This window comes from Geotrypetes seraphini, chromosome 4 (assembly GCF_902459505.1).
Source record: "Geotrypetes seraphini chromosome 4, aGeoSer1.1, whole genome shotgun sequence".
NCBI lineage: Eukaryota > Metazoa > Chordata > Amphibia > Gymnophiona > Dermophiidae > Geotrypetes > Geotrypetes seraphini.
In genome coordinates, this window is record NC_047087.1 from 20,166,240 (window position 1) to 20,178,622 (window position 12,383).

At 41.7% G+C, this 12,383-nt stretch overlaps 1 protein-coding gene across 2 annotated transcripts in view; it reads right to left on the reverse strand.

The window, feature by feature from the left end:
* Positions 1-12,383, reverse strand: part of CDH13 (cadherin 13) — a 1,218,549-nt gene that overhangs the window by 192,009 nt on the left and 1,014,157 nt on the right. For both annotated transcript variants that reach the window (XM_033942565.1, XM_033942566.1), the window contains 2 exons: positions 9,220-9,402; positions 753-1,006 (listed from right to left, as the gene is read on the reverse strand). In XM_033942565.1, coding sequence (XP_033798456.1) covers positions 753-1,006; positions 9,220-9,402 — 437 coding nt within the window. The remainder of the gene's footprint in view (positions 1-752; positions 1,007-9,219; positions 9,403-12,383) is intronic.

The window sequence follows — 12,383 nt, forward strand, 5'->3', positions numbered from 1 at the left end:
GTTGCTGAATCCCGTGGGGCATCATAGTGTTGTAAAGGGCGAACCCTTACCACACCCTGATAAATCCGCCCTAATTTGCCTTTACACAGATAGGAACTAGGAGCTATTCTATAAACAATGGGACTGATATCCAGGCTGTTTCCAGCGACTGGCATTGAATATCTGGTCTACCTTTGGCCAGTTCAAACTTAGCCAGCTACATTAATTTTGAACACTGGCTCGTTAAATTTAAAGCAGACAGAGATAGACCAATTTAGCTGCTAAACTTAGCCAGCTAGTGCTTTAAATTTCATGAATAACCAGCTATCCACAAGGCCTTGATTCTCATAAAGGAGCTTTAAGTTAGGCGATGGTAAGCGTCTTACTGCCGTCTAACTTAATTGTTTTAATTGGTGATAAACAGCGTCGACCGCGTCATTTTAAAAAAAAAAACCAACAATTAAAAAACTGCTTTAAAAAAAAATGGAGGCGCCTAAGGGTGCCTCTAAATTAGCCGCCATTCTCCCATCTACAGAGGCGCTTTACGATGACTAATGCCACTGTAGGTGTGGCTAATGCTGGAAGCGGTGCTAGGTGTTATAAAGCGCCTTCGTATCTGTGATTCTCGCAAAAAGGTGGGCGCCGGAAACGTAGGCCTTCAAAAACCTTGGCCTACATTTCTGATGCCTTACCTTTCATGAAGCCGCGATTCTAGAAACGGCCCCGTTGCACAACAGACGCATTCTATACATGGAAAAAAACGTTGCATTTACCTAATAGACTGATGCTGAAGGGTATCTGTGTCTGTGGCGCCCACCGTGACCACGACACTCCCCACAGGAATATCTTCAGGTTTGGACACGGTCATTGGCTGCGGGTGAAATACTGGTCCTTCGTTTGCATCCTCGACTGTAATCTGTACTGTTGCCGTAGAGCTCGAACCATAAGCTACATCTGGTATCAAGGGGTCTTCGTTCTCCACTTTGATCAGAAGCGTTTGGAAGGCTGATATCTCATAGTCTAGAGGCTGCAAAACATAGTGACAGTGTTCTTTGTTATTCCTTTTCTGACAATACACCGAATGCCAACTTTGCCTTTTATTACAAGCGTACTCGTATACTCATATTCTTTGCAAATAACCAATGTGAGATTGTTAAAAAGCGATTGCTTTTGAGCTTGGTTCATGGTCACACACATCCTATATATCGTACTTTACAGATAGCAATTAATATCGCTGAGAATCTTGCACAATGAAGATGGTAAAATATGTTTGTAGAGCTCTCCTTTTAAAAGAAAGAAATTCCAAAGTGGTAACTTCTCTGACCTGAGATACAATGCATGAAGGATCATATTATTTAACAAAAAAAAAATCATTCTTCTTACTATTATTACCTACTAGTGTTTAAGCCCGTTAGATTAACAGGTGCTAGATGACCGCCTCTCCTGCTTTTGAACCTGGGCAGGGGCAGAGGCAGAGCCTGGGCGGGAGGGAGTGACGGTGGGAGAGCAATTTCAAAGTCTCGGCAGCGGCGGCTCCTTGACCAATCCGCTTCCCCCATTATCTGCACCGCCGTAGTCTCTTTTTTAATTTGGGGAAAGCGCCATGTCATTGCTGGAGAGCAGGGAGTGTCGCACACGGAGAGCATGAAGTCCAGCTCTGGCGGTGAGTGGTAGGTACTGGAAAGTAAGGCTAGGGACTCGCGAATGCGCATTCCTGCGGCCATGTAACTACTGATCATGGAAGCACGCAGATAGGAATGCGCTTGCGCGAGTTAGCCTTTTATTATATAGGATAAAGAGGCTTTGAGCCAAACTTAGCCTATAAAGGAAATCTAGACAATGAATCCACGTATGAATTGTTGTTATTCATCTTTCCTTCTTAAGATACTGTAGCCCAGATGCACTAAACCAGGGGTAGGCAATTCCGGTCCTCGAGAGCCGTAGCCAGGTCAGGTTTTCAGGATATCCACAATAAATATGCATGAGATAGATTTGCATCTCAAGGAGGCAGTGCATGCAAATCCATCTCATACATATTCATTGTGGAGATCCTGAAAACCTGCCCTGGCTCTCGAGGACCGGAATTGCCTACCCCTGCCTTAGGGAATAATGCTTGAGTGCCTGAATAATTTGTAATCCACATAGAAATCTAGGATATGCAGAATATAAATTAGAAAAAGAAAGAAAAGTCATGGGTTTCTTCTTTCTCTCTTATCAAAAATGAAACATTTTCCTGTTTCTTTCCATTTCTACCTCCCTCTATGCAGAAGGAGTGTGCACTAGTTTGGAGCTGGTTTTGTTTTGACTGAAATATGTTTTCTCTGTCCAGTCCCCGATGTTGATGGCATGAGGAAAAAGGTTAATGAAGGCCATATATGATAATGAAGTGAATAATCTATTACTCGATTCAGAGTAGGGGTGATTCTGAAGTATCACTCAGGGAAATTGTACCTGACCTAAGATATGCGGAGTTTCTGAGGCACTTAAAAAAAAAAAAAAGATCCAATTAATTTTACATACCTTAATCAATAAATACATTTCTGTTGAACAGTTTTCAAAATCATACGTATTTTGAATACATCAAATCCCCAATGAGTATCCAACACTCCTCATATCTCTTCCCTCTTTTTGCAGCAGAAACTTTGTTTCTCATCACAATGAGAAGATTTATTTATATAGCATAATCATAATTTAATTATTTTTTTAAAGTGTGTACTAGAGATTGTTAACATAATTACTTAACTACAATTAACCTGGTGTATTTAGCCTTTATAGCATATCCTACGGCCATCACATACTTTATATCTAGAGAGCTAAACCTCATGAGATATTGTAACAGAGTGAAGTTCCTGTCATGAGTCAGTAGAGAGAGTCTGAGCAGTGGAAAACAGCTTATTTGCATACAAACAGACGCAAAGGCATCTGGGAGCTGTCCACTCACCCTGAATAGAAAAGTGTGTGGAAAAGAACAGCTCCTGAGCAGAGAGCTGGGGAAAACAGGAGCTCAGGTGATCTTTGAGGGGAGGAATGCTAGTTTCAGCCTAACCTTCGGTAAGCCTGATTTAGACTGGCCAGTCTGGTAGAGCTGAAAGTGACCAGAGTGGGGTTAAGCTTGATGACCTGCAGAGGGCCTGGTGGAGAGGAGGAGGCTGAGTGATAATGAGGTCCTCAGGGAAAGTGAGCAACTGGGAGAGTTCTCATAGAGAGCATCTGGGGGATCAAAATAGTCCTCAAGGAGACTGTCCAGAAGCAGTGGTGTACCAAGGGGGGTTGGGGGTGGGGGTGGGGGTGGGGGCGGTCGCTGGCTGGCTCAGAACGTCCTCTCTGACGTTAGAATTGACGTCGGGTGGCGAGAGTTAGTCGGCCCCGTGGGGAAGAAAAGCAGGGAGGGAGAACTCGGCGCCGGCCTGTTCCCGATGGTGGCAGTGGCAGTCTTTCTCCGGTGGCGGTGGCAGCAGCATGTTTCCCAATGGCAGTGGCATGGGGGAGGGCAGGGAGAAAGAAAGAAAGAAAAAAATGGGGCACGGAGAGAAAGAAAGACAGACATAGAGAAAGAAAGGGGGCATGGAGAGAGAAAGAAAGAAGGGGCAGGATGAAAGAAAGAAATGGGGCATGGAAAGAGAAAGAAAGAAGGGGGCAGGGTGAAAGAAAGAAATGGGGCACAGAGAGAGAAAGACAGACATACAGAAAGAAAGGGGGCACGGAGAGAGAAAGAAAGAAGGGGCAGGGTGAAAGAAAGAAATGGGGCATGGAGCGAGAGAGAAAGAGAGACATACAGAAAGAAAGGGGGCATGAAGAGAGAAAAAAAGAAGGGGCAGGATGAAACAAAGAAAAAGTTGGGGGAGGGAATGAGGTCTGGAGGAGAGGAAGCATACAGGAGGCTGAAAGAAGGGAAGAAATATTGGATGCACAGTCAGAAGAATAAAGTGAAACCAAAGACTGATGAAATTACCAAACAAAGGTAGGAAAAATGATTTTATTTTCAATTTAGTGATTAATATGTGTCTGTTTTGAGAATTTATATATGCTGTCTATTGTTTGCAGAATGGCCCCCTTTTACTAAACCGCCATAGCGGTTTTTAGCGCAGGGAGCCTATGAGCGTCGAGAGCAGCGTGGGGCATTCAGCGCAGCTCCCTGCGCTAAAAACCACTATCATGGATTAGTAAAAAGGGAGGGGGTATATTTGTCTATTTTTGTATAGTCATCTGCTTTGACCTCTTTGAAAACCCACAGAATATAAATGATAATTAACATTTTTTCTGCGTACAGTGTGCTTTGTGTTTTTAAAATTTTATTGTTGATAGATCATTTTGACTTGGCCACAAAGATAAGGGGGAAGGAGGGAGGGGGAGCTGCTGAAAGATATCTAGTAATCCTTGCAGGCTTGACTGTGCAGGGAATTATTTTTGTAAAATCATGTTTCATTATGTGACTGGCATTATTTAGACTTTAATTTCTATGAATGAATAGAATGAAAATGATATAAAATTACTTGCTTGTTTTTATGTGCATGCGCTGAAGGAAAGTGGAGAGACAGTGGGCTGAGGACGCTGAAGGGAAATGGGGAAGAGAGAGTGGGGAGAAGAAGCTGATTTATAAATTGACAATTGTACAGAATATTGTTTCTTTTTATACTTTAATATAATAAGTTCAATATAAAACAATTCAAGGATTGTGTGGATGGAATCAGGTGGTTTGCGGGGATGGGGACCGAGCTTACGGGGATTAGTCCAATAAAATGGTATTTTCTTATTTCTCATTATTTGTTTTATTTTTATTTGTTAATTTGTAAAGTGGTGATTGTTATGTATCAGTTTTTTCAAATTTACATCTACTGTCTTTATATTTTGCACAGTATTAGAGGACATGTGTTACTGTTTTTGTGGTGTTGTGGTGTTGCATTGTATGCAGAGTCTGGTTTATTGGCGGTTCAGTTTAACTTTTGTCTACATATTTCTATTTTTAGTTTGTGATTATTCCATATTGGGCGAGGGTGTATCTCTGTTCTGTGTGTATGAAAGGACATAGTTTTCAGTTGGCATTGACTGCAGGATCAATTGACTGTGCGGGATCTGGCTTGTTTAGTTTTACAATGTATGTGTTGGTGTTCTAGTGCTCACTGCAGTATTTAAGATGCTGCCTTTTCCTAGGTACACTCTTGTTGTGCGATATGTGGATTGTTACTAAAAATCATATTTTTCATATAGATGGGGGGGGGGGGTCAAAAAATGATGGGCCCCGGGTGTCACATATGCTAGGTACGCCACTGTCCAGAAGACAGCTGAGTGACTGGGAGAGTCCTCGGGTTTATGGCTGAGAGAAGATGACTGAGCAAGTGGAAAAGCTCTCAGGGAGTAAAGACTGAGTGACTAGGAGAGTCCTCAGGGAGTGGAGTAGTGTTGCCCAATTCAGAGAAAAATTTTTCAATTTGATTCTATTCAGCCTATTGAATAAATTGGGCAGGTTTTCAAACATCCTGGTGGGTTTATTTTGCAGCCTTTTCATCCACCTCACCCCAACCCCCTTTGCCCTCTCCAACCCCACTCTGGTATAAACAAAATAAACTCAAAAGACGTTTCCTCTCTCTGCTAGGTTCTAGCTCACGCTTGCTAACACCAGCTCTGGCAATATACATTTGAAATCTGACATTGCAATCACAAAACAGAAAATAAAATGATTTTTTACGACCTTTTGTTGTCTGATCAAATTATTATTATGGGTTCATAATTAACACCACAGATGTTAAGGTTAGAGTGTCTTATATGTCTGGCTCCTCCTCTCTAATGTTCACTAGACTATCTATCTGGCTACTTAAGACACCTGATACTGTTGTTCCAGAGACAGGTATGTAGTGTTTTATTCAGATTTGGGGAGGGTGGCAGGAGATCAGTGACCACTGAGGGAGTATGGTAGATCTTTACTTAATCCCTCCATTGGTCATGTGGTCAGTTTGGGTGCCTTTTTGGCACTTCGACATATCCAGAAGAGTTCTAGCCCAAAACGTCTAAGTTCCAGCCAAGACATCTCGGAAAAGGTTTGATTATCACCGCAAGGCATTCAAATTAAGCTCGCCTGAAGCCCACCCAAAGCATACCTATAACACCCCCCCCCCAACATGTCCCCCTGAAACTCTGGATGCACATCAGGAGAAATGTCTTGCCGGATATCCAGGAAAAGGGTTTCGATTATCGGCACTTGGATGCCCCGGCAATTAAGTGCCGACCGAGAAGGGGTTTTGGGGGGGAAATTTTAGTTTTTTTGATTATGAGCTCCATAATTTATAACATTCTACAAGTTACCCATCTGAGTATGAGTACTGCCCATGTGTATGTCTTCTTATATGTACAATACATGTGTATTTGCAGAGTAACACATAGACAAATTTTGTGGATTTACACGAGTATTTGCACATATACATGTACTATATTCTATTATTCTAATTACTTGTACACATGATCAGCATGGAACTGTGACCCCCCAGATTCTATATATGATGCCCCAAATTGCTGCTAATTGAATTTGCATATGACCATCTTGCCACGTGCTATTCTATGACAATGCGCACCCAAATCCCATAGAATGCAACCCAAAAGGGGGCGGGGACGGGTGGGTCAAGGGCATTTCTTAAATTTGTGTGCAATGTTCTAGAATACTGGGGATGTGCACCCAAATGAGGCACCAGGAAATACGTCTTGTTTCAGAAGGTGTAAATCCTGACACCTAAATTTGGGTATATTGTTATATTGTCACCATTTCTTACTTTAAAACATTAATAACTATTTCATATAAATATCACTGAATTATATATAAACTAGTTTTTTAGCCCATTACATTCACGGGTGCTAAAATAGATGTGTAGACTTAGGCATTTCTTTCTTTCTTTCTCTCTGCCCCCTGTCTGTTTTCCCTTCTCCCTTTTACCTCCCCCATGTCCAGCAGCATCCCTTCTCTGCTCCCCCCTGTCCAGCAGTAGCCCTTCTCAGTTCCTTTTACCTGTTCACTGTCCAGTAGTACCCCTTCTCCCTTACCTGTTCACTGTCCAGCATCCGTTAGGCCGGGCAGTCTTAGGGCTTTTGCTTCGCATTATCAAAGTGAGCCAGCCTAGCAAATGCCTCACAGCTGCTGCCCCGGAGGTGAGAAGGAGAGGTGTCGTCAGTCGGAGATCGGGGCAGGAACGTTGCTGGGGAAACCGCCGTATGCATTGCAAACCACCGAAGGCTCCTAATGCGCATGCGGCGACACAGAGCCACGGATCAGGGATCATGGCCGCACAAAGTTTCAATTGCGCATCTGCCCTAAGGGTTTTATTATAACGGATATTTGTGACATGATTAAATTAACTTATCTCTTCTTTGATATTTCTGGGTCATAGACTGTAAAGTCCACCTGGTATTGTCCTAGGTTCCAATTGCTGAAGTTGCCATCTAATCAAGCCATTGTGACATCACTGCTGAGGTTGGCTCTTAGGCATTGGTGGAATGAGGTATTATGACATCACAATCTCAGCTCGAGAATGTTGCTACTCTTTGGGTTTCTGCCAGGTAACATAGTAACATGACGGCAGATAAAGACCTGAATGGTCCATCCAGTCTGCCCATTAGTTATACCCATTAAAAATACGTGATTAAATTAACTTGTCTCTTCCACGCTCCCTCCAGCCTCTCCAACCATCCTGTTTGCAGGATATCTCCCATAAAGTCTGGCCAGTAACATCCTCATGTTCCAAGTTAGTGGAGTTCCCACTGATGCCCTCCCCAGCTCAATCCTACCCCAAATCATCACATATGGGACAAGTCTGTCCAGTATCGGTCTTAGCTCTTTAATTTACATTCTTCATTTTCTAAATAGAGATCCTCTATGTTTATCCCACACTTTTTTGAATTCCATCACCGTTTTCCTCTCCCCCACTTCCCTCGCCCTAATGTCAAAAATCACGAACATTCTTATTCCAATGCTATTTTCATTAGCACTTGTCTCATTGGCGGCAATTGAAATTAAAATAAATTGAAAATAAATTGAAAATAAAATAAAACCTGTTCTTGCTACTTATATCTCAAATGTACTGTCCCTGTCTGGTTGCCCCCCCCCATAAATTTGGGTGCCAAAATTGGCACGCAGTACTAATTCTATAACGGGCACTCATCTTTGAGTGCCCAAATTATAGAACGGCATTGAGCATTGATTTTTTTCAGCGATGATTTTTGAGGACCATTTACCGAATCTTGCCCTATGTGCATTCTTGATAGAATTACCCCCTTTCTATATAGTATTATATTTAGATTGTGAGCTCTTCATTGACAGAAAAATATCTACTGTACCTGAATCTACACCGCAAGCAATATATTATTTCACTTACACTATATAAATATCGTACCCTTTCCTCTTCATGTATTTGTATACAGTATATATATCCTATCTCTAGCTTTCCTATCTGTAATGGAGTTCCTTTCCTAATCTGTCTATATTTTACTGTAAGCCGTTTAGATCTGTAAAATACTTAAGCGTTATATCAAATGTTAATAAATCATAAACATATATAAGAAACTGAAATAAAGAAATATATCCGATACCTATAATTCATATTCTGTCAACGTTGCTATGCCCACATTATTCCTCTCATCAAGTCACTTCATTGGCTCCCTACCCATTTTCGCATACAGTTCAAAAGCGTATTCGCTCTGAAGCTCCTCTGTATCTCTCATCTCTCCCCACCGTCCCCCCCATGCACTCCACTCATAGGGTAACTCTCGCTTATGTGTACCTTTCTCTTCTATGACCAACTTCAGGCTCTGTCCCTTCTACCTAGCTGTGCCATATGCCTGGAACAAACTGCCTGACTCGATACCTCAGGCTCCATCTCTGGCAGTCTTCAAATCCAGACTCGAATCCCACGTCTTTGAAGTTGCTTTCAATTCCAAACTCCAACCCACCTGCTAAGCATCAATATCTGTCTTATCTTTCCGTCTGTAATTCCCCCACCTGAGCACTGTGTGTAGAAGTTCCTTCTTGTCCAGTTTGTTTGGCGTGACTAGACTGTAAGCTCTTTTGTGAAAGGACTGTCTTGTCTATGTTTTGATGTAAAGTACTGCGTATGTCTAGTAGTGTTATAGAAATGATAAAAAGTAGTAATCATTAAAAAAAAAGAAAAGTTCTTGTATTTCCAGCATTGTGCCAAACGTGTAACTGCTTTTTGAACTTTGACCCTTAAGTTTCCCGTGCAAGAATTTCTTTAAACTTACTTTAACAACAGACAGCATTCCTTCGTTAGTCTGAGGGTCGGTATGGATTTCGAAGCTCTGGCCAGGGTTCCCATTAATGATGGTATAGACAGCTTTCCAAGCTCCTGTGGTTGGGTCATCCTGATCTTCAACAGTTAAGTTGACAATCACACCAGTGATGCCTTCCTTCACCGTGGCTTGGAACTACAAATAGAACACAGGGCAGTGAATGGCCAATACAAGAGAAGACTCTCTACCAGCCAAGTTCATATGAGTTATTTACGACATCACAGTTAAGCTGCAATCCTTGAAGGAAGGTAGATTTCAGGCGTTGTTAAAAAATGCATTCTCAAAGCAAACACTGCAGCGTTATTCTTTAACTGTGCGCAGGAAGAATACGATAGAAAATAGCTTCGGAAACCTGGAAGTGGCCTTAACCAAGATGAAGAAATACAACAAAACGTCGGCATCCAACAGTGAAATTGGAATGCCGAGCTAGCTTCCTTTTGGAAACTCTCAGTTTTGGAACTGCTAGTGAAAAAAAAAAATATGTAAGGCCTGATTAATTCCAAAAAACGTAAAGGGAACAATACAAAGAAATTTTTAACACCTTTTTAAACCCGAATGGTGCTCAGAATCCACAAGTGGATAGGAAAAAGCTTTAACATGGGGAATAAACCCCTAAGGCATTTTCACGGAATCTATCATTGCGCCACCGATTTTCGTAGAAAGGTGAATAAAATGTCTCTAAAAAACCGGTGTAGTAATTGTTATATATCCATAAAGTGAAAAAATGTCCAATATGTAAAAACTTCAAAACTAGTGAACTTAATTAAACTTATCTTAAATGTCCATGCAGCGATGATCTTAACAGGTTCTGACGCGTTTCGCCGAAAATGGCTTAGAAGGCTGAGTGAAAGATTCAGTTTGTAAATCCTTCCTGGTGCAGAGGAGATGAAAGTTTTTTCCTCTGCACCAGGAAGGATTTACAAACTGAATCTTTCACTCAGCGTTACAGGTTCTCTGAAGAAGCCTTCTAAGCCATTTTCGGCGAAACGCGTCAGAACCTGTTAAGATCATCGCTGCATGGACATTTAAGATAAGTTTAATTAAGTTCACTAGTTTTGAAGTTTTTACATATTGGACATTTTTTCACTTTATGGATATATAACAATTACTACACCGGTTTTTTAGAGACATTTTATTCACCTTTCTACAAAAATCGGTGGTGCAATGATAGATTCCGTGAAAATGCCTTAGGGGTTTATTCCCCATGTTAAAGCTTTTTCCTATCCACTTGTGGATTCTGAGCACCATTCGGGTTTAAAAAGGTGTTAAAAATTTCTTTGTATTGTTCCTTTTACGTTTTTTGTGATTATTACCTTTTGGAACAATAATTTGTTTACTCTACACCCAGTTGTTGTGTCTTAGGCCTGATTAATTGACATTCAAAAGCATTCATCAAAAACCTTAATCACGTTTCCTTTGAATGGAAAGACCACCGAGTAATTTGCATATTCATCGCTTCAACACACAGGCCCAAATCCTGTAACCAGCGCCTAAAGTCAGACCCCTATTTTGGAGGCGCCCAACTAGATAGGCGCCTGTCTAAACTGAATAACAAGCTCAAGTAAGCTTTTTAATCAGCGCTGATTGAAACCTAGGCGCCTCTCAAGAAAGCGCTATTCTGTAACAAGGCGCCTCTAAAAATTTAGGCGGCCTTCAAAAAAGTAGGCGCCATGCATGTTAGGCATGGGGGTGGCTACATGTTAGGCGCCTTGTTGCAGAATCGCTGCTCTTAAGCGTGCTTAAGCGCCCAGCCAGGCGCCTACGCTTTAGTCTTGCCGAGAGCTGGCCTATTTCTTGGGCGCCTCCAAAATAGGTTCCGCTCAGCGCGATTCATTAAACAGCGCCCAAGTTTACTTGAATCGCGCTGAACAGTGCCTACTTAGGCGCCTAAATTTTGGGCGCTTCTTCTAGAATTTGCTCTACAATGCCTACCTTTTGGCAGTTTTTCACATGCAAACTATTTTCACACAAATATCTTACATTTGGCTGGGGCAGTAATTAGTCATTCAGATCGATCGCAACTAATGCTGCTTTGTGTTGTACAGTTAGTTACTTAGAAATTTGATGCACTGTAATTTTAACTTTTTTTATTATTATTATTTGGTATTGCTTTTATCTATTGCAACATCATTTTTCTTTCCAACAATTCTGATGACATTTTTTCTGCAATAGTTTTTTCTTTTAGTGAACGGGTCCTTTTACTAAGTTGCGGTGGCCGATTTAGCACGCACTAATCGATTTAGCACGCGATAAACATTAATGCGTCCATAGGATACAATGGATGCGTTAGCGTTTAGTGCGTGCTAAATCGGTTAGTGCGCATTAAAATGCTTACCCCGCCTTTGTAAAAGAGGGGGGTTAGTGTTACAGTATATGGGTCCTATTTACTATAGGTTTTCATGTATTATGGGGAAAATATTTACATCCCCTCCCCCTTTTACAAAACCATAGCACATTTTTTTTTTAGCGCTGGCCTCGGCGGTATCGGCTCCGCCGCTCATAGACATTTTATGAGCGTCAGAGCTGTTACTGTCACAGCCGGCGCTAAAAACCGTGCTACGGTTTTGTAAAAAGGGCGCAGAGGGTTAGTAAATACAATCCATCATCCTGCAGGCTGCTGATTGTGGAATGATCACTATAAGAATCCCAAAGTCAGTTCTGAAGCTCCATGTGGTATAACGGATCCCAGGTAGCCTTCCCTTGATGGTGAAATTCCAGGTAGCCTTCCCTTGACGGTGGAATTCCAGGTAGCGTGCACTTGACAGTGGAATTCCAGGTAGCGTGCACTTGATGGTGGAATTCCATCAGACAGAGAGGAATACAAGTAGAGATTGTGTGGAGATAGGGTTCCATCAAATGCAAAAAGTCATAAAGTGTAACCTGAAAATAGAAATCTAAGAGTAGAGAACTTGCATCTTGCCATTTCTACCATATAATGAAAAGCTTGTTCATGTACTTGGGAAGGGAGGGGGAGTGTTCTCTGGATTTTAGTAGTAATTGTATATATATTCATTAACTGCCTGATTAACTAAGGCTTTCCGCCCCATGCTGGGGTTTTCCTTCAAGCTTCTTTTCATGCTCATTATTCCTTAATCTGATTAAGTCTTGGCAATTGT